Raw genomic sequence first — 21,933 nt, forward strand, 5'->3', positions numbered from 1 at the left:
GCTGCCGTCGATGCACCCACCAGGTGGAGATTTTACCAGAAATATGTTATTTAGCTCCGCTCTTTTGCCTCTGGTGTTATCTATTCATTTTTAATTTGTGCCCAGCGCCTTGGAACGATCGCTGAGCGCGCGGAGATTATGCAAAAGAATCTCTCGTCTTGCAATGCGGATGCCCAGGGATCAGCAGCCAGAGTTGGGTATTAAGTAAACCCCAAAATACAGCTCCATCGAGGATCGGATCACGTCCAACTGGTTTCCCCTCTCCAACTCGAGCAATCGAGCGCTTCCTGTGCACATTGAACTTGAACCTGACCGGACGTGACGGGGATTGGGCCTGGAGTTGGAGCTGGCAGTGATCTCAAGTAGATCTCCAGCAGATGGAACTCGAACACGCACGAAGAGTGTGCCCCTGAATCGAATGAAAGCGAAAACAAATCCAAGCTGCCATAAACGTCAGTTTTGCTCTTCATTGCAACGCCATAAGCGGGGACTGTGAGAAAAATTAGTTTGTTATTAATCTGGAATTAATATTTCAAGCTGCGATTAAGTTATTAAAATAATTAAAATATGTTATAACATTTTCTTAGCATCAATGGGGCTTACTAAACATGATCTAATCAACATTTACCTAGCATCACTAGATGTTGCTAGATATCCATCTACACATTTGCCTGGCAATAATATCCTCATGGCAATGGTTCTTGCTGGGCATTTGTCCAGATCCTATAGATGTTTCTAGACATGTTCCTATCAGCATTTACCTAGCAACATTTACCTATTATCATTACATGTTGCTAAACATGGTCCTATAAACATATTCTAGCAATAATTGCCTTAAGCCATGTTCCTATAAACATATTCTAGCAATAATTGCCTTAAGCCACTGAATGTTGATGAACAAGTTCCTATCAACATTTGCCTAACAACATTTAGTTATTTTCAATACATGTTGCTAGACATGCTGCTATCAACACTTGCCTAGCAATAAATTCCCTATGTCAACAGATGTTGCTGAACATGTTCCTAGCTGAATTAGTTTAGAAAATGTTGCCTATTAACTTTTTCTTTTGGATTCTTAGAATTTATACATAAATTATTACAACATGTACCCCATAAATATTTATATTATAACCCACAATTACCCACATTTTCTCTGTATGTACTCAACAATTTCTTTGGCATTTCTCCAACAGGTAAAACCCATGTACGATCACTATCAACGCGACATCGAGTTGCATCTGTGGGAGCCCATCAATCGATTCTGGGCGGAATGCTATGAGGCCTGTAAGGCCGCCTCCAAGCAGCGGGCAACACATCAGGCAGAGAATCGGCGCCTGTTCCAGCAGAAGATCTACATGCCGTGGAAGGTGCGGCAGGTGGAGGAGATGCAGCGCCTTCAGGCGGCGGCAGTGCACCACAAGACCGTCGACAGTCACATACGGAAGCGGTGGAAGACGGCCAAGCGTTTCTTGTACGGCCCCCGAGGTCCCTGGTATACCGGGTGAGTGTTTCAAGCTCTTAATATTAGTAGATGCACTGGAAGAAACTGGAGAGGAAAAACAGGTTAAGAAATAAAGATTAAGATCAATATATTAGTGTAATCTCTTGTGCTCCATTATTGTCGCTCGAAACTACCTTTCTTCTATCTTATTTAAAAATTTTTTAATAAAGCAAACTTTACTAAAGAGTTAGACATTTTTTACGGTGTACATTAAAGCCCACACTCGTCGATCCCATTATGAAATGACGCGAAATGCAAGCATTTTAATTGTCCCGCCTGGCATGCCTCTCCGGAGGCGACAATTGTAATCGAGCGTGCTTGATGGCGTGTTATTACATGTGTGCGTGATAACTTAATCACCTGGAGTGGATGAGGCTCCCCCCACTCGAACACCCAAATCCAAATCCAAACCCAAACCCAAACTCAAAACATAACAAAACGCTGGCAGACGCCGCCGCTGCTGCCGTCGCGCTCTGTGTTAATTTCACTTCAAAATGCAAACAAATCCCTCTCAATCATTAAGTCTGCAGCAACTTTAGCTATGCCAGACCCGGCTCGTCATGATGATGATGATCATCAACACTCTCGGCTGGTGGTGGCCACTGCCACAATGGGTGAAATCCGTCAAAACAATGCCACAAAATGATGGCGTTAATATGCGTCCGTTAGTTATAATCGAAAATTTAACTGCGATTCGCATTCAAATTTAATCGGATGCCGCAGATTAGTAAAGTGTGGTGCGATTTTTGGGGATTATAATATGAATACATAATGCTGAAAAGGCCTTGCTGTTTTAAAAATAGATAAACAGTCTTGGTTGAAAGCGTATTTTGGTTATTTTTAAGGCTTGAAAGCGAAATATAATAGCCTTTCATGGGATAAAGATTTATTTATATATTTGTGGTAAATAAATATGATATAAGAACAAATTATTTGTGTTATTTTTTCAATAGATATCTATAAATTTATTTGAAAATTTTGTGTTTGGATTAAGAGCTGATAAAACCTTGATGTTTTATGATTTAAATGACATCAAAACATTGAAAACTTCATTGATCTTTTTTCTTTTAAAGTTTTATTAAGAATACATGAAACATTATATATATCTTAAATATTTTTTATCATAAAAGTTTGCACAGAAAATATATAAAACATCTTTCTCTACCTCTCTTCATCCATTTTCCCTTTATTTCATTTGAATTTCCCTCTTGTTTTAAGCCCATTGTTGTATCGCCTCTTTAGTTGCTGCACCTCGTCCATTGTTTTACGCTTTCGCCCCACATGTGTCTTTTCCACTTTCCCGCCCATGCCCCCGTGTCGCGATTAACATTTCAATTTAATTTTATTAAATCATCAAGAGAGCGTTTAATGTCGAATGCAACAAAAGGCCCCTCGTCGCGTCGTCGCATTATGCAATTGCAAATGTAACGAAAACTCATTATGCGAGCCATAAATTTTACATAAACAAATATGCACATATAATGCCTGGGCGCCCCCCTGCACAGATGTGCAGACAAGGTGGTGGGCTTCCACACCCAATCGCTGCTCTCCTCTCCTCGGCGGATAGAGGTCAGTCCGAGAGCTAATAGAGGCGCGGCGGATGGCCAGTATCCAGTTTCAGCTTGGAGAACACCAAACCATTGTGGCCGGCTGCCAAGTATCCGATCCGATCGATTGCCAATTGACCAGCAAAATTCTCCTACGGCTGAGCCCATAAATTTTATTTTTCTGACCACTTTGCATCGCCGCGTTGCTCGAATTACGAATTACGCAGGTCTTTTTTTTAGTTTTTAGCAGTGCGTGGAGCTTGGGCCTTGAGCTATTAGCTTACGCTCAATTGACGGCCAAAACTGCAGTGGCTACTGCCTGGCAGTAGCGGTGACCTGTTCGAGGCGAAGGAAGGTCATATCCACGCTCACGGCCTGAAATTCTAAGCCTAAATTGCCCGACTTTATGATTGAAATCTACTTGGGCTTTATGAACTGTCTATGGTCAAAGGCTGCTCTAAATAGCAGCTATTAAAATTTCATAATTTAAAGTATGTGCAATCAGATTTAAGTGCTGTTTTTTGTCAATTATATTTATAAGTTCTATAAAAATTGAATTATTATATTAATTGCCAACATCCGTAAGCCAAGAAACAGTAAAATCCCCGTATTATACTAAATAAATGTTCTTCAGAGTATTTTTAGTAAATATTTTTAAAGAATGCTGAGCTTATGGGTTTCTTAAATTTAATTTAATCAATCTTCTTTCTAGTTCTTATTATACCCTTCAAGGGTATACTAATTTTAGTCAGAAACCTTTTTAGTAGTGAAGCAATAATTTCCGACCCTATAAACCATATATATTCTTGATCAGCATCAAAAACTGAGTCAAACTGGCCATGTTTGGGTACAACTTAAAATTTCATAATTTTTTTTAAATTTGATAAGGGGTTACATCATTAAAATTCTCGAAAATTGACAAAAATTTCGATTTTATAAAATTTAAAATTCAGTATGCAGATTTGTTAACCTACAAAAAACTAGCATAGTAAAGCTTTCCGAATTGATTTTGATGCTTTTTTGTCTTAGTTATGATCTATTTTCGATTCGGTACCCTGAACCGATTCCACAGTGGAAAGGTATAGAAACATCGGCTTCCCCATAGTTCGATTTCATTCTTGTACTTCTTACTTACCTTTAGTCATATTAAATAGACTGAAATATAGTTTTCAGGTTTCTAAAATGTCTGCCTTAAATGAATATCCCCAACCCCTAACTTATCTTTATATTTCCCCAGTTTTACTAATAGGTTTCCATTTCCATCAAAACTCCTTAACCTTTTCCATTTGCATAGCTTCGGTTCGTTTATTTGCAATCTCGGTTCTCATTCTGCGAGTTCTACTCGGTGTGCACAGGCTCGGATTAAATAAGAATAAGAATTTGGGATTGTTTGTTTGGGGATTATAGAGTTTTTATCGCGGTCAAACAGCCTTAAGACTAAAAAGACAAGAAACAAAAATGAAAGGCGCCTCGAGAATGTGTGTGAGTGTAGATGAGGGGACATGGACGCAAGTCCACTGTCCTTGGATTCGTATGTACATATTTCGATAAATCGCTTTCATTTCAACTAATACTAACAACTACTATCGACTACGATCGGCCCGTGGCCCAGCCAGGTCATCATCCCTCATCGATCTGGAGGCCACGTGGCAGGAGAAGTTGGTCGCGATGTGTCCATGGTTCGGTTTGCGGCAAGAGGTCGGCGTCCGTTTTGTATTTTTTCGTATCCTTTGACTTAGTGGTAGCCCAGCGGCGACAGTGCAGGCAGTGCCAGCTTGGGTCCATAGGCAGGAGCCAAAGCCGGTCCATATCCATGACCCAGAGCTGGTCCATAACCATGTGCCAGAGCGGGATAGGCAGGAGCCAGAGCCGGATAGGCGGGAGCCAGAGCTGGAACCTTGGCCACCAGCGGAGCGGAGTGAAGCAGCGGAGCCGGGGCCAGAACCTTGGCCACTGGAGCCACCGCCTTCACAACGGCACCTTCGCGGTGGACCACAGCATTGAATCCGTGCACAGGATCGGCGGTGTACTCCACAATCCTACGGGTGCCATCGGCCTCAATCAGGGAGTAGGAGCCCTGAACCACATCTCCGCTGCGGCTCTCCTGCTGGCTCTTTACATCGCCAGTGGAGCCATCCTGGGGGAGGATTTGAAGGGGGAATATTATGAGTAAAGGATGTAGTATATTATATATTTTTGTAAATTTCAAGAGGATAGTTTAGTTTACTGAAAAAACCTTTTTAAAAACAGTCTATCATCTATATATTTTTACATTTTATTTTAGTTGACTTTGGTTATGCAAATATTGAGTTATTCACCTTGTTGTGATTTAATAGTTCTGAGTGCAGTAGTCACCTCTCCAAAATACTAAATATTTATAAAGCCTAGCGGGTAGGTGGGCTGTATGTAAATTGTAATTTTTCTGGCAGCTGTTTTTATTATTTTTTATGAGGTGTCTGTGGAATATGTAGTGAACTATGAATACAGAACATGATTGTGAACTTTTGAAGTTGTACGCTCAAGGCAAGCATTTAAAAGATTTGCATTCTCCGCAAAATATTTAAATTTAAGAATATTATATTAGTCTGGGAACCTTTTAGTACAACTTTAAATATTTGATATCTAAATTGAGACAAAGTGTTAATGTTAATTCAATCTTAAATTCCCTCTTCAATGTTTAAGGGTTATTTTATATTGGTTTTACTTTAAGTGTTCCTAAAGTTCCAAAACAAAAGTTCAGATTATCCTTTATACAATTTAAAATATAAATTATATAAATTCTTATAAGCTTCTTTCTTCCTTTCTTATCCTTTTCAAAGTCCTGAGTTTAAATTCTTAAAAGTGTTTCTATTCTAATTTTCCTAATTTTTATTTTTCTCGAGGAATATCCCTTCTGCTATTTAGTTTCCTTCATTATCCTTTTACTCACATGAACATCATAGCTGTAGCTATACTGCGGATTCGGATCGTACGGCTCCGGGGCGGCCACCTTGGCCACGGCCAGTGGAGCTGCTACCTTGGCCAGTGTCGGATACGAGGGATACGATGGGTAGGCAGGCAGGGCCAGGCCTGGACCGGGTACCACCACGGCGGAGCCGACTGCCACCAAGGCGCTCAAAACGAGGATTAACTTCTGGGCCATTCTGGATGGAGACCTTAGATTTTGGAGAACTTACTGCTGCTGCTGTTGCTGCTGCTACTCGGCTGACAAATGATCGCGCTCTGTGGTTCTGTGGCCGCTCGACAATTGCTTTTTATAGGCCGTCCCGAGGCCCGAGCCCAAAAAATCCGATCCAATCCGCAGCAGCCGCCTGCTACAGATATTTATGCAAAAATAAAAAAATAAATAAGAAAACCAAAAAGCCCAAAACAACTAAAAAGTGCGCTTGCGCATGCGTGTGTTGCGAAAAAAAAAAAATAAAAATACTGCCATCGATCGCGACAAATATAAAATAATTCATTTTTCGCCGCTGCCCATGGCAATCAGAGGCGATGGCGGAGGAGGAGATGGTGAGGAGAGGTGGGGCACGCATGTCTGGGCGGTATGGGAGGAGCACTGTGTGTGGACCAGTGAACCACTGGACAAAGTAAACTGGTCGTCGTCGTCGTCGTCGTGACAAAAAAGTTCAATTCGAAAGCATAGACATAGACCACCGTGGATCAGGTGTGTGTTGGCCTGTGTGTGCCTCCCAGGTCTCTTGTCCCCATGTCCCCATGCCCCATGTACCCATGTACCCATGTCCCGTGTCCGTGTCTCGGTTTATGGCCACCAGATTGGGGCAATGCTGCTCACGCACCCAGCCAGCAGCAGCAGCGGCAGTCGATTGTTGAAAGGTGTGTTTGGGGCACAGCCTTCGAAACTGGCTGGCAGAGCTGCTAGCTGCGCCCACCCAAAAATCCCCGCCAGACGCTGTCACTGTACAGGGCAAAAAACGTTGTTCTTAGTCATAGAATTAGGTTTTTTAATCTTGTAAAAATGATATATTATTGTGTAAATAACTTGTAAATTGATTATTATTTGTTCAGAAATTCAAAACAAAACAAAGTTCAAAGCTTACAGGAGCCTTCTTAGAAACAGCGTAATTAATGCTAGAATTCTCAACTAGTTCTAGCTGCAATCTTTTTGAAATCACGTTTAAAATAGAGTCACTTCTAGGTTCTTTTGCGTTGCTTTAGAGTTCTCAACTGTACGTTTAGGTTACTGATAATGTCAAAATATTTATAACATTTTAAAATTATATACATAATAATATAATAAATAGTAAAATGTTCCCCTAAAACATACATATGTATTGTCAAATTGAAAACTTAAGACAGTTCCTATAGGTAGTACAACCTCTTCTTTGACATCCGTTAAAGTTAAACCACCTTAAATCCTGTTATATAATCTTCTTATAAATTGTATTTTACTTTATCCCTCAGTGTATAGTTATAGTTCTGTTTCGCTGTTGCCATTGGGACAATTTTGCCCATTATCACTAATTTTCAACGCGTACTGCCGCTTGTTAGGCGTTGCAGTCGCAGTTGCAGTAACTGCTGCTGTTGCAGTTGATGTTGCAGTTAGCAGCGCAGTTACTGCCGGCAGCAAACATCTATGGACATGCTCGGGTTGGGGCTTTGCGTAATCCAAAAATTGCATCTCGTGCCGATTTTTTACTTTCAATTAAGCTATTGAATAATTTTTTGAGTGCGTGTCTGGCCCAAGCGAGTGAATGTATTTGGCATGGAAGAGTTCTTTGGGCGTGGAGCCGCTTGAGGAGATTTAACACCAAAGATAGCAAGATTGCAGGGTTTCTTAAGTAAGAGAAATATCAAAGAAACTTTGATTTCTTTTGGTTTATATTTAATTAATTTATTATAAAAATCAAACTAAAATAAGTACTCTTTTAATTCAGATGTAAAAATTGCTATTATTTTTTTTATCTCTTCTTCTTATTTAACTTTTAAAAAATCTGTTTAATATAAGAGACTGTAATTAATGCCAGCTTTGATCTTGAAAAACTATCAATCAGCACTTAGTATCTTATTATACTCGTATTTTGCGTGTGCTTTAATTTAGTTCATTATCACTTACTAAACTTAGTAAACATATTTTAAGCCTTGAGCTTGCCAGATCAACTCATTAATTAATAATATGGATAGGTGTAAATGTAAACTAGTTTGGTTTTTACCACAGAGCAATTTAAAGTGTGTGTAATTGAGTCATTCATTGGCGGATTCCATTAGTTTCTCACTATAATTTTGCTTCTTTGGCTTACTGAGTTTATTATTAATTGATTTAAGCGACTTTACAAACCTCCTAAGGAGCAGACAATAAGTTATGTACTAGCTAGGATCTGGGGTATATGGTTACTAGAAGCCTAACCAAAAAGGGGAGCAGGAGCGGCGGCCACCAGAGGACGCGGTGCCACTGGCACAGGAGCAGCGGCAACGGGCACAGGTCCGCGCTGCACCACCGCATTGAAACCATTAATGGGATCAGCGGTGTAGAAGACAGTGCGCAGCGATCCATCCGCATCCACCACCGAGTAGGAGCCCTTGACCACATCGCCATCACGCACCTCCTGCTGGCTCTTGCTGTCCCCCGTGAGGGCATCCTGCACATTGTAGGCAAAGGCATACTGTGGATGCGGATCCACCTCGGTGTTGAGAGGTACACCCACTGGAACAGCCGCCGGAAGCAAGGCGCATTCGATGGCGGCCACTAAAGCACAACAGATGAGGGTGATCTAGGAAGGGATTATCCATTATGTATATAGTGTTCCCTGCTAGTTGTAATCCTTGGTTATAACTCCTGGAACACTCACCTTGATCAGGGCCATGACTAGGTTTGCTGCTCGCTGGATTTGCCTGTGTTGATGGTGACTTGACAACGCTGTTGGAACTGTCTTCGGCTGCCCACGGATCCGGGGTTATAAAGGGCCACTCCAGCCCATACTACTGCGTGCTGCTTGAAGTAGTGTGGCAACCCAGCACTGCCAAAAGCGATTCCACTTGCTGACGTAACATAACCCATTTCGGTCTCCAGTGTTAGACCAACCAGAGGTGGAGGTTTCCCCAATGGACGTGCCAGCCACGGGCACCCAGCTTGCACAATTCAACCATATGAATTGTGATAATAAATATATAGTTGGCACTACGTGATAGGAATTCCAGATGCGCCAAATCCCAGGCTGAGTCTCTGAACCTGCCCCAAAAGGTGATTGATTGAACCACTTAAAAAAATTAAAGAACTCTTTTGTATTTCTTTTTTTGTACCGAAACTTTTATTCAGTAAAATGCAGAAACTAATTCACTAAGTTGCCGATCCCCAGAACGGTATCCCTAAACATAGTCAATGGAGTGGGTCCAATCGAATCAAATCGGAGTGGGTTCATCATCTTCGTCATCGTCTGTCGGGGGGCAACAGCAGGCACGTTTTTTTCTCGGTAAGAAGAACGGGTTAATTGGGATTTAAAAGTGATTCTTTAAAACTATTCAACAACGGTCCTAGTCCTAATCGTAAACCCAGAACTAGGCCACAGAGTGTTTTGTCATCGGTTCGTCTCCAGTTTGGAGATACCTCTTAGTGGTAGAGACTCAGACCAGGCGCGGAGGCATATCCAATCTTGGTGATGGCGGGTACGGCGGCAACGGCAAGTGCAGGCTTGGCAATGGCCACCGCAGCCACGCCCTTCTTCTCGACGACCGCATTGAATCCATTGATCTTGTCGGCGGTGTAGGTGACCTTGCGAATGGTGCCATCGGGCTCGGCCAGGGAGTAGCTGCCTTGGACGACTCCATTGACCAGGGTCTCCTCCTGCTGCTTGGAGTCGCCGGTCTTGTGATCCGTTACTCCATACGAGAAACTATACTGGGGATTAGGATCGTAAGGCTCTGCGACGGCCACCTTTTGCACAGCCACGGCGGGAGCAGCCAGGATCTTGGGAGCAGCATAAGAGATGGCAGGAGCTGCATACGAGACAGCAGGCGCAGCTAGCAGCTTGGGAGCAGCATAAGAGATGGCAGGAGCGGCATAGGAGACAGCAGGCGCAGCTAGCAGCTTGGGAGCAGCGTAGGAAATAGCAGGAGCAGCCAGAAGCTTGGGAGCAGCATAAGAGATAGCAGGAGAAGCATAGGAGATGGAGGGAGCCGAAAGTCCATAGGGATCAATGGGAATGGCCACGACCGCGTACAGGATCAGTCCCAAAACGAACAGAGTCTAACGAAACACACGGATAAGTTCTGTAAGATAATCCGCAATCCTGGCCAGAAACTCACCTGGGCAAACATGGCGAAGGATGTGTGACTGGAGGACTGGAGGTGTCTGCACGGCGAGAACTCAGCTCAAGTGTGAGATGCATTGGCCACCAACTCTTCAGTTTTATATATCGCCAGCCGAATTCCTTCGCTCGCAAAAAAACTGGACAATCTAATGGGCAGAGTGACAATTGCGGCGTCTCATTTGGCCTGGCTACTAGCTGGCCCGATCTCGATCTCGATCTTGCACCCCAGACCTCATCGCATTTCGTGTTTCTGGTGCGGATTTCATCATGAATGCTGCACTGCTGCTGTGCTCTGCTCAGCTGCGTTGGCTTTTCTCAATGGAATAGCTCCACTCACCACTTGGATCCGTTCAAGAGCGCCGCTCCAAGACGGCAAGTCACCACCAAGACACCACTTCCAGCACCAGACTCGTTTTCCGCTGCCCAATCTGGTTTCGTTTTTTTTTGGTTGCACTTTTTCGGCACATTCTCAGGTTCTCAGGCCGAATTTTGTCTGATGTAATAGCTGCCGCATGTGGCATGGGCCAGTTGCAGTTGCCACACGAAAAATAAATCTATAATATAACGTAAGAAAGGTGGTGTGTCACGTAATATGAAGGAAAAGTTATTTTCTTTTTAGAAAAATATTATATAAAGCAACTCAAATTCTTAGAATTATTTTAATTATTTTTTATTTAATTATTTCAAGTTGAATAATTGATTACCTAGAGTTAAAAACTTAATATGTGATTTAGTTACACTTTAAATTAAATTATAGCCTTGGAAACAACCCAGTTTCCAAGATTTTTCATGTGCTTATATATTTTTTAATCATTTAAAACCTTTAATGATTAAATAATTATCCATATTTAAGTTTTTAAATGAATCTAAATGTCTTGTGAAATGTGTGCTAATTATTACTCATACGCAGTGTTGCCTTTAACCAGACAACGTAGCGTATGATGGATGAGGTTCTTCTTTGGAGATTTAAATCAAAGTGAACTGTAAATATATTTTATATTCTTCATTTAAAGCAGTTTGACATTAATTAATTCATCAATTTTTAATATTTTAAAAGAATATGCAATTTTGTAAATGGTGTATAAATTATTACTCATACGCAGTGTTGACTTTACAAGTACACCGTGGCGTATGATTAATGAGGATCTTCATTTATTATTTATTTTTATTTATATATAAATTTATTTATATTTTATATTTTTATTTATATATAAATACTTCGCTCATATCATAGTCATAGTACCCCCTTTTTTTAGAGTATCGAAACAAGATCAATCGTTTGCTGGCCACTCGTTTAATTAGAAAACAAAAATGGCAAGTTTTCGTGGGTTTCTTTTAGGAGGAGGGAATGGGCGGTGGACAGTGGACACGGCGACGTGGCCCGGCGCAATTACGCACTCGCACACGCATTTGCTTTGCGGCCTGCTTGCTCCTCCCCTCCTTTCCCACCTCACCACGACTCCCAACCAGCGCCCACTTAACCACCGTAATTGCCTCGATCGGGCCAAAAGGCAAGACACACTGCTGCAGCCGGCAATTGTAAGCTTTTAGCGCTGCAAACGACGACCTTGCCCAGAATTGGTATTTCGTCTACTTTTAATTAATTCTCATCTCGGTGCGATTGGGCAAGGAACTTAAGCATCTACGGCAGCTGGAGCATTCCATTGGTCATAGCTAAAATGGAAGCACCAGTTTCCGGTGGCTAACTCTTGGATGATTAATCCAGCGATACAGCTCTCTCTTGAGTGAGGGAAAGATTGAGACTTGTCTCTTGGCTCTCCGACTCTCTGAAAGTGAATCCGTAGCCAACAAGTCGCAAGGTCGTTGGTTGCATTTTGGCAAAAGAGTCACGAACTCACTAGCCAGCCACCAGTTACAGCATGGCATCGATGGGGAATCTATAATCAGTTATAGATGGTTACCACGGGTTTGGCCAAACTCCAAAGTTAAAGACTATGAACAGGGAATTTTATGGGTTTTTTTTTGGAGGAAAAGGGGAAGATTTAGAGGGCTTAAACTGAGACAAACCACGTCTTTTAAAGTAAAAATAAAGTAATTTTAATATTTCATTAATTAGATTTATTAAAAAACTAAATTCTTAAGAAATTATAATATAAATTATGTATAATATCCCTTAAGGTTCTCAGAATTGCTAAAAGGAAATATAAAACAAGAAAGAAAGCTAACTTTGTCCAGTCAAAGTTTGTATACCCTTGCAGGTAACAATTAAAATATATCATAACTAAGCCAAAAATGCATTAATTTCGATTCGGAAAGCAGTTTTGTGTTAGATTTTATTAATTTAAAAAAACTGCATACCAAATTTAAAATTTTAAGAAATCAAAATTTTTTGAAATTTTTGCTAATTTTAATGATGTAACCCCTTATCAAATCTCGCAAAAATGGCCAAAAAATCGATTTCTTCCGGACATGTCTAGAAAGATTTTGCTGTTGATGCTGATCAAGAACATATATGGTTTATGGGGTCGGAAATGATTCCTTGACTTTGAAAAATATTATTTTGTATTATAAAATCTGATTTTTTATATTAAAAAACTTCTTGATTATTTTATAATTAACAAGAAAGGAAGCTAACTTCGGCATGCCATTGCAGATTGGATTTGATGTTTATATTACATTCATGAGCTACAAATGTTGTATATTTAGAGATATATTAGAGTTAACTTCTTATCCTCCACCCATGATTATTGATCCCCAAACCCTCATCGATATTCTTAGCCCTCTCTGACCCAGTTTCCCTTGTCCAAGAGAAACCAAAAGCAGCCTTATTATGTACAAGTGGTTAATCATTAGCATTTGTAATTGTTAACCAATAAAAACGGTATAGAAAAAACTTTCCAACCTATTGTAATGCCACCCAAGTCTAAATAATTATATACAGAGCAGAAAAAGTCTTCCAAATTAATACTTTATTTTATTTTTAAAAAGTCAAAATGTAACCTTTCTGAAGAGTTCAATTTAATAACTAAATTAAGCTTCGCTTCTGAGCTCTTTGTTGTAAAAGAAAATTAAAGCATTGCCATTGAATGGACCTAGCATGACAATTACCAAAAACTACAAACTACTCGGACTCCAAAATATAATCAAATCGCATTCACTTTTGATCCGAGCAAGGCAAAAAAAAAATAAAAATACAGTGGCAACAAATAAAAATGAAAACCTGAAGCAGCCGCGACAGAAAATTGGACTACGTGCAGGGAATTTGGATCAATTTTGAAGAGAGACGCGCTCTGTAGGTAGGAAGCGACCCCAAAAGGGAGGACCAAGAGGAGACGACGGCGGTCAGGAGCTTGGGCTCCGGCTCCCATACGCAATTGGTACGCAATATTCCCTCAGCTGAGCGACGACGCATGCAAATTTCGCGAACGCATCTGCTATATAAAGTCGTCGTTTTTTTGGCCAAAGCATGTCAGTTCATTTTCGATAATCGACGGTGACAATCCCCCCAAAAACCCAAGCGGCACAATGAATCCTCTGACGGTTAGTACAGGAGGATTAAGTTCCCGTTCAAGAGGTTAAAAGATCTCCTCCTCTACACAGGTTGTTGCAGTTATCTCCTCGATGGCCCTCTCGGCTCAGGCTGGTCTGGCGCCTTTCTCCGCTCCCCTGGCCGCCGCTCCTCTGGGCGCTCCTCTGGCATACTCTGCACCTCTGGGACCTGCACCGTACTTTGCCCCGGCTGCCTATTCCGCTCCCCTGGGCTACTCGGCTCCTCTGGTGTCTGGACCAGCTCCTCTGGTGGCCAAGACCTATGCCGCTGCACCCTTCGCTGCTGCTCCCTTTACTCCATTCGCCGCTCCAGTTGCTGCTCGTCTGGCTGCTCCTCTGGCTGCCCCAGTTCCTGCTCCCCTGGCTGCTCCCGTTGCTGCTCGTCTGGCTGCCCCAGTTGCTGCTCCCCTGGCTGCTCCCGTTGCTGCTCCTCTGGCTGCCCCAGTTGCTGCCCCTCTGGCTGCTCCCATTGCCCCAGTTGCTGCTCCCCTGGCTGCCCCAGTTGCCGCTCCTCTGGCTGCTCCAGTTGCTGCTCCAGTTGCTGCTCCCATTGCCACCGAGGTTGTGGATGCCTACCCGCAGTACAAGTACGCCTACGATGTCCAGGATACGCTGACCGGTGACTCCAAGACTCAGGAGGAGACCCGTGATGGTGATGTTGTTCGCGGCTCCTACTCCCTGATCGAGCCCGATGGTTCTCGTCGCATTGTGAGCTACTACGCTGATGATATCAACGGATTCAATGCTGTCGTGCAGAAGGATGTGCCTGTGGCCGTTGCTCCAGTTGCTCCAGTGCTGGCCAAGACTGTGGCTGCTCCCGTGGCCGCTGCTCCAGTTGTGGCTGCTGCCCCAGTGGCTCCAGTTTTTGCCAAGACTCTGGCTGCACCCATAGTTGTCTAAAGAGGAGGATAAAGAGAAGGAGAAACAGAGACAACTCGACAAAGGACTTTCATCTGTACATATTCGATTAATCATTGTCGAGCTACAAAATAACTTTCATCAAAAAAAAAAAAACCTAAAAAATAAATAGAAATTTTGAAAACAAAGAAATACAGTAGAATTTTTTCTAAGAGGGAAAAATAGGAGATTTTTCTAAGGGCAATTCTTACATTTTCAACTTTTATAAAAAAAATAAACAGAAAATTTGAAAACAAAGGGAAAATATTATTATTTTCTCTAAAACCATCTGAATTTTGTGGAGAAAATGTTAAGTCTGTTTCTTCTCTTAAGAATATCTAAAAATTTAAATGTCCTTGTATAAAAATCTTTTATCTTATAACTTTAAATCTTGATTTATCTTTCCAGAAATTTGGACGAGGAATTCTGGAAATTATCTCCCCATGAAAATGTGGCAAGGATGCGTTTGAAACTGGAGCCCCAACTATATCCCAACAAGCACGAAAATGCCGCCAATCTGCGGGACAATGCAACCAGTGCCTATGACACCAAGTAAGCTCAAACCAATCCTAACCAAAATTACCTTATAATATCCCTTCTCCTCAGGGAAATCTCCGAGTTTGATTCCACCATCAAGAATGCAGTGGTTCGCGATTTCCTGGCCGACGATGAGAGCTCTCAGCTGGAGGAAGAGCTGCGCCAGCTGATAGACACCCAGGCGCAACAGGATGTGGCTTTGGAGAAGCTGGTGATGTCGCAGGATTGTGAACTCATTACGCTGATGACCAAGGTCAAGGGTCGCATTGAGGTCAACCAAAGCGTGTTTACCTTTGTGGATCTAAGTCCACCTACGGAAGATGCCTCCAAGCATGACTTTAGATTCTCCACAAACAAGATACGCGAAGTGCATCTAAGGAAGTACAATCTGCGCAGGAGTGCTCTGGAAATCTTCCTGGTGGATCAAACCAGTTACTTCTTGAACTTTACCACAAAGGTGGGTAATTTTTAAGGTTTTTGGAGATTGAAAGTTATCAGGTTATTTTTCAGACCCGCAATAAAGTCTTTACCAAAATCGTGGGTCTACCTCTGCCAAATATATTGTATGGCTCTGGCAGATCTCCGGCTGAGCTGCTGAGGGCCTCTGGCCTCACCCAGAGATGGATCAATCGGGAGATCTCCAACTTTGAATATCTGATGTACCTGAACACTATCGCAGGACGATCTTATAATGATTTGAGCCAGTACCCCGTCTTCCCCTGGATCCTGGCAGACTACACCAGTGATGTCCTGGACCTAACCGATCCCAAGTCATTCCGTGACCTGTCCAAACCCATAGGATGTGTAAGTTTAGGTTTTATATCCTTACTTTTAAATTTTATTTAAGAAAATGCTTTTCTCCCCCCAGATAAACCCCAAAAACGAGGCTGAGGTGCGCAGCAAGTACGATTCTTTCGAGGATCCCTCCGGTGCCATACCCAAGTTCCACTATGGCACTCACTACTCCAACTCAGCCGGCGTCTTGCACTATTTACTGCGCGTAGAACCCTTCACCTCGCTGCACATTGACCTGCAAAGCGGACGCTTTGATGTGGCTGACAGACAATTCCATTCGATACCACAGACATGGAAGCTGCTAATGGACAATCCCAACGATGTTAAGGAGCTGATTCCGGAGTTCTTTTACTTTCCGGAGTTTCTCAAGAACATGAACAAGTAGGGAATATAGCTAAAATCCCTTTTTCTTGGGGATTATATTTGTATTTTCATTGCAGATTCGACTTGGGTCACTTGCAAATCACCAAAGAAAAGGTGGACGATGTAATACTGCCCGCCTGGGCCACCACGCCCGAGGAGTTTATAGCCATACACCGGCGAGCCTTGGAATCGGAGTATGTGAGCCAGCATCTACATCACTGGATAGATTTGATCTTTGGTTATAAGCAAAAGGGACCCAAGGCAGCAGAGGCCTTGAACGTGTTTTATTATTGCTCGTATGAAGGAGCCGTGGATCTGGATAAGATCACCAATCCCGTGGAACGGGAGGCCGTGGAAGGTGGGTCTAGTTTCAGGGGTTTCTCCTACCCTTCCCTCCAAATTTCACATATTTTTTTGTAGGCATGATTAACAACTTTGGCCAGGTGCCCTCCCAATTGCTAAGGGAACCGCATCCTCGACGCCTCACCCAGGATGAGACTGCCTTAAAGCTGGTTCGTGCCGAGCTTCGGCGACCGGATCTCACCCAGTTTTTGGACAAAGTGGTGCAGTATTACTGCGAATTGTCCACGCCCAAGGATCCCATTGTGTACCTCAGTCCTCCACGCAGTCCTCCGAGATCCTTCCTGCAGCTAAGTCCCGATGTTCTAGTCAGTATATCCAAATCCACCATATTGGGCTGCAATTCCTGGCTGTCCTTCGATAAGGATCAGGGTTTCTTGCTGGAAATTGATGCTACCACGGCCAATCTCAAGTAAGTTTATACTTAAGCTACATATATTGCAAAACTCTTAACTTTATGAGCTTCTTTCCAGGAACCGCAAGCGCATCTTTGGACCCTTCCACGCCTCACAGCCGCCGCACTCACAGCTCTTTGCCGTAAGCACGGATGGCAAGCTCCTGTATGCCGGTGGCATTTGGGATAACTCTCTGAGGGTTTACAATCTCAACAAGGGCAAGGCCGTGGCCTCGGTGACCCGCCACTTGGACATCATCACCTGCATAGCCCTTGACAACTGTGGCTCGTATTTGGTGACGGGTTCGAGGGACTGCACTTGTATAGTGTGGAGCATTCAGGCGAATCAGCAGGGTGGCGGTGGTGGTGGTGGCTCCACCAGCAACATCCCCGTGCATGCGCTCACAGGGCAGTCGCATCTGCAGGCCATCACGCAGCTAAACACACAGAACAGCTACTCACCCAAGCCAAGGACCGTGCTTTATGGCCACGACAATGCCATCTCCAGTGTGGCCATCTACACGGAGCTGGATCTGGTGGTCTCTGGCTCGCTGGTAAGGATTTATAATTCATTTTCTGGGGGTTATGTAAACTTATCTTTGATTCTTGGGCTTTTCAGGATGGCACTGTGAATGTGTACACGCTGCAGGAGGGTCAGTTTGTGAGGACACTCAAGCCCATTGGCTGCACCGAGTCCTGTGTGCAAATATCCTTTGTTACTGTTTCCTATCACGGTGAGTTTAGAGGTTTTATTTATTGTATTTTAATTTCTAGTGAACAGTTTGAGAGTCATTGTCTTGGCAGCTTTAAAGTATGCTACATTTTTTTGAGGCTGTGGGTAATTTCATTGTCTTTCAGTTGAAGTTTAAAATATCTCTATAAATTTTAAGAATTTAATTGGGGGTTTACTTGAATTAATAAGTAATTTATTTAGCTTGTAAAATATATAATATATATATATATTTTTTTTTTTTGAAGTAAAAACATAAAATGCAGCGAATTTTGGAAAACCGAATCAAAAATCGATCATAAATAAGCCATAAGTGCATTAATTTTTATTCTGAAAGCTTTTCTGTGTTAGTTTTGAAAATGTTTATACATCTAAATAGCTAGAAAAACTTCCCTGTTGGTGCTGATCAAGAATATATGCACTTTATAGGGTCGGAAATAGCTCCTTCACTAATTCGCAGACATCTAACTAAAATTATAACACCCTGCTTGGGTATACAAATATTTTGTACATTATTAAACAAATGAATCTTGACTGGTCTTAATTCAAACCTAAATTAGTTACCAAACTAATTAATTTGCACCGCAAACTTTGGCTATAGTTTTACCTTCACCTGCTCCTCCTGAAAATCCCCCCAAGAAACATAATGATATATTACCTTTATAAACCTTGTCAATGGTCGAAATGGAATTTTGTCGGTCTGACTCATTAAGTGGCTAGTTTTTTTTTTTTTTTGGGGTGACAACATATCGCCACCTGTGGCCCGATAATCTCGTACAGCCGGCCGACGACTCACTCCTTCCTGTCCCACAACCCACACTCTCCCAATGCCCCTAATCTGCGGAGGGGAATGTAGCCGTAGGAGGAGGAGCTGCCCTCACGTGCTACTCCCGCGGCACGTAGTTGTCCCATTATGTTTGAAGAGCGGCAAGGCAATCAAACAATTTAATCATGCCCTGACTATCGGCAATTGCCACATAAGTGAGGCGACGATGAGAATCACGTGATGGCGTGGCCATGTGCGTCGTCGTCGTAGATACTCCTCCTCCTTCTCCGCCTCGGACGATGTCCGACTTTGGCCCATGCAGCCGTATCTTATCGCGCCAGTTGCAGTCGAGAGGCAGCGACAAAGGGGCATTAATCCAAATTAAAGCAAAGCATCGTTAAGTATACCAGCGAACCCCAAGCAAGGTTACAAATTTGTCACCAGCTGTCAGCTTTGGCAAACATTAAATTTGTGACTCTGGGCATTTCCCCTCGTTCCTCATAGCAACTGGCTGGCTGTTAGCGCACTTGGCTTTCTTTTTTAGCCAAAAAAACTATCATCGACGGTACGTGCCTGATAACGTAGACTCGCCATTGCGACCTGTGTCAATATATTTACGATTATTCGTTGACAAATACTAATTGGCCTTAATTAACACACTATTACTTAGTTATTAGGCTCTAAGCAGACGCTGATTCGTGAAAATGCTTCCATAAAAGCACTCAAAGATTAGCATATAGTAACGAAAAAATTCTTAAGTGGTTCTGATTAATCAAATATTTTTATGACTGTGGGTTGGCATTTATTGTTTATAAATTCTGATGAAGTCAAGAGAAATGCGAGTGGGAAATGAATACATGTTATTAAGAAAACATTCTTGGAAACATTCTTGGAAATTGGAAAGAAGCGTGAATGTGAATGAATATTTTTACTATTAGGTTGATGGTTAAATATGTATAAAGCTGTGAATTTTATGAAAATGTGTTGTGGAACCATTTAGTGGTACTATATGACCTTGGAGATATTTAGATAATGAATAGTTAAATTGAATATTATTTTAAAATTATGTTTATATGAATTATTTAATATTTTTATATACATATATTTTATAAAAAAAACAATCCCTATTCAACTCTATTCCCTTTTTTAAGTTCAAAAGGAGATTTCGCTCTCTTCACATTTGTGTTTGCCCTACCTCTCTCGCTCTCTCTTTCAAGATTTGCCTGCAATGTACAAGTAATAGCGAATGAGAGAAATAAATAAAGCGAAATCATAGGAAAAAAACCCTCTAACTACGAGAGAAGTTTTATTTATTAGCTAGGCTTTTATTTGATTAAATAAATCAAGCAAATTCTTAAAGTAAAATATATCCAAAGGACCTGTGAATTCTATATTATTCATCAGCACCTTTATAAATTAGAACACACTGTAAAAGGTGTTCAAATTCAACCAATAAAACCCACTTAAACATGAAAATACTCCTGATTGAAAGCCAACGCCGTATAAAACTACGTTCTTTAAAATTCAAAAGAATTTTTTTTCGGCTTACATTTTGACTTTCGTTCTTATTTGTTATACAATATTTGGCATGTGATAATGATAATGGCGGTAAATAAGGCTCGATTTTCGTTTACTTTGCATTTCGTTTGGCATGGAAATACGTCAATCGATGGCGCCAGCGCTTGCATATCGAGTTCTTGAAATATATTCAGCCATATAGATTCCAAGCCACTCGATTTTCTGGCAATCAGCTTGGACTTTTGAATTCAAGACCGACCCCCTTCACATGAGACTCACTTCCAGGAGACCCGAAGCCCGTGTGTGTGCATAAGCGAGCAAGTGCAGCCGGCCGGCTGCTTATCGAGGGAATAAATATTCATTCTGATTATAAATTCGCTACATCCGGCAGTGATTGGTTCAGAAATATTCAAAATCGAACTGATTCGCAGGGCAGGACGGGGCACTTAATTGCGTTCTTTGCTGGAGCTCTGAGCTCACAGCTCCAATCAATTACATAGACCCCACCGATGCCGCTCCGGAGCAGTGTCCGGTGGCATCCATTGACTGACTATCAGTTCGCAGCACACATACTCACATATATTCGAATATTCCGACGCGGAGACATCGGTTCTCTGGCATTAACCCAGCAGCGTCGTTAATGGAATCAAATCAGTGGCGAACGAGCCCCGCGAACGAATCGCGTCACACAGAGTCACACGACACATCGCCACCATACACACTCATCTTCATCATCATGAATCCCCTCTAGCCACACCCCTTCCTCGCCAGCGTTTCATTCACTTTTTTGATTTCTCAAAGACGCAGCGCATACAATTTTTTTTTATGAAATAGTTGTAGTAGAAAGACCCCAATAAAAAGATCAAGAAAGAGTGTGTGTGTGTGTCTGGGGGATTTTTTTCTTCAATTTTTTTACTGAATGAACTTCGTTGGTTGGCCAAAACCAACCAGACACGGTTCCAACTAGTTATATCTGAAGCGGCCGGGTCACATTCGGAAGTTCATTCAGATCCAATCTACAGTATTTAGTGGGTCTTCCTTCTGTCGAAAAAGAATCAGAGAAGCGGAGAATCCATTGGAGAACGAGTTTCGCTGGGTGGCATTGGCATACAGAGACAGATACAGATACAGATACAGATAGAGATCTCTCTTTGTAGATTGGAGCAACTACTACGCATTGCTCGACGGCGTAGAGGGAGCATATAGTATGTCGCCATGTGTGATAATCTCTTCGGCGATGTCAGGTTATCAGTGGCGTGGCATGGCGTGGCGAGTGGGCCGGACCTCGTCTATTAGCTCGGGCATTTCCACTGCGTAGATCAGGCTGCCCCACATTCTGGCGATGTCTAGCGATGGGTCTCCAAAATGCCAAAAGAGTACTACTTATGAGCTATGCTTTCTCTCTGTTTCTCTCCCCCTTATCCCTAGGTCACATTGCCTTCAGCGCCTTGGATGATACCTCGCATTCGGTGCATGTTTATAGCATTAATGGCTGCAGTCTGGGCTCCAAGTATGTGTCCGGCCGGGTCACGGGTTTGGCCAGTGCCTCGGACTACCTGGTGGTGGCCGATGATGCCGGCGATATAACCATGAGCAGGTTACACGGGTGAGTTTACCACTTAATATTAATATTTTTATTTTATTTATAAAACATTAATATATTAATTTAATTCATAAAAAAATAATATTTTAATTGAATTCATAAAACATTACAGTTTTAATATAATTCATAAAACATTTCCCTTTTCGG

At 42.2% G+C, this 21,933-nt stretch overlaps 5 protein-coding genes across 6 annotated transcripts in view; 2 read left to right on the plus strand and 3 right to left on the minus strand.

The window, feature by feature from the left end:
- LOC108072722 (neurobeachin-like protein 1) overlaps nt 1-21,933 on the plus strand; it is a 33,365-nt gene that overhangs the window by 10,587 nt on the left and 845 nt on the right. For both annotated transcript variants that reach the window (XM_017163981.3, XM_017163982.3), the window contains 10 exons: nt 1,194-1,501; nt 15,129-15,272; nt 15,327-15,714; nt 15,768-16,061; nt 16,126-16,433; nt 16,493-16,773; nt 16,836-17,187; nt 17,249-17,723; nt 17,789-17,903; nt 21,612-21,789. In XM_017163981.3, coding sequence (XP_017019470.1) covers nt 1,194-1,501; nt 15,129-15,272; nt 15,327-15,714; nt 15,768-16,061; nt 16,126-16,433; nt 16,493-16,773; nt 16,836-17,187; nt 17,249-17,723; nt 17,789-17,903; nt 21,612-21,789 — 2,843 coding nt within the window. The remainder of the gene's footprint in view (nt 1-1,193; nt 1,502-15,128; nt 15,273-15,326; nt 15,715-15,767; nt 16,062-16,125; nt 16,434-16,492; nt 16,774-16,835; nt 17,188-17,248; nt 17,724-17,788; nt 17,904-21,611; nt 21,790-21,933) is intronic.
- On the minus strand, nt 4,343-6,282 carry Cpr64Aa (Cuticular protein 64Aa). Its single transcript, XM_070285990.1, has 2 exons — nt 5,978-6,282; nt 4,343-5,185 (listed from the first exon to the last, which is right to left on the minus strand). The coding sequence occupies exons 1-2, from the start codon at nt 6,188-6,190 to the stop codon at nt 4,784-4,786; spliced, it is 615 nt and encodes a 204-aa protein (XP_070142091.1). The 5' UTR covers nt 6,191-6,282; the 3' UTR covers nt 4,343-4,783.
- Nucleotides 8,248-8,925, minus strand: Cpr64Ab (Cuticular protein 64Ab). The gene is made up of 2 exons (XM_017163987.2): nt 8,856-8,925; nt 8,248-8,777 (listed from the first exon to the last, which is right to left on the minus strand). Exons 1-2 carry the CDS (start codon nt 8,868-8,870, stop codon nt 8,409-8,411), a joined length of 384 nt encoding a protein of 127 aa, XP_017019476.1. The 5' UTR covers nt 8,871-8,925; the 3' UTR covers nt 8,248-8,408.
- Nucleotides 9,362-14,052, minus strand: Cpr64Ac (Cuticular protein 64Ac). The gene is made up of 3 exons (XM_017163865.2): nt 14,047-14,052; nt 10,309-10,354; nt 9,362-10,249 (listed from the first exon to the last, which is right to left on the minus strand). Exons 2-3 carry the CDS (start codon nt 10,318-10,320, stop codon nt 9,614-9,616), a joined length of 648 nt encoding a protein of 215 aa, XP_017019354.1. The 5' UTR covers nt 10,321-10,354; nt 14,047-14,052; the 3' UTR covers nt 9,362-9,613.
- On the plus strand, nt 13,685-14,761 carry Cpr64Ad (Cuticular protein 64Ad). The gene is made up of 2 exons (XM_017163985.3): nt 13,685-13,814; nt 13,875-14,761. The coding sequence occupies exons 1-2, from the start codon at nt 13,800-13,802 to the stop codon at nt 14,721-14,723; spliced, it is 864 nt and encodes a 287-aa protein (XP_017019474.1). The 5' UTR covers nt 13,685-13,799; the 3' UTR covers nt 14,724-14,761.

This window comes from Drosophila kikkawai, chromosome 3L, assembly GCF_030179895.1.
Source record: "Drosophila kikkawai strain 14028-0561.14 chromosome 3L, DkikHiC1v2, whole genome shotgun sequence".
Classification (NCBI taxonomy): domain Eukaryota; kingdom Metazoa; phylum Arthropoda; class Insecta; order Diptera; family Drosophilidae; genus Drosophila; species Drosophila kikkawai.

Excerpts from the sequence above, each read along its gene's own strand:
- Cpr64Aa (XM_070285990.1), bottom strand. The coding sequence starts at position 6,190 with ATGGCCCAGAAGTTAATCCTCGTTTTGAGCGCCTTGGTGGCAGTCGGC. Across the intron at positions 5,186-5,977 it reads GCTACAGCTATGATGTTCAT|GATGGCTCCACTGGCGATGT; the intron begins GTGAGTAAAAGG and ends ATCCTCCCCCAG.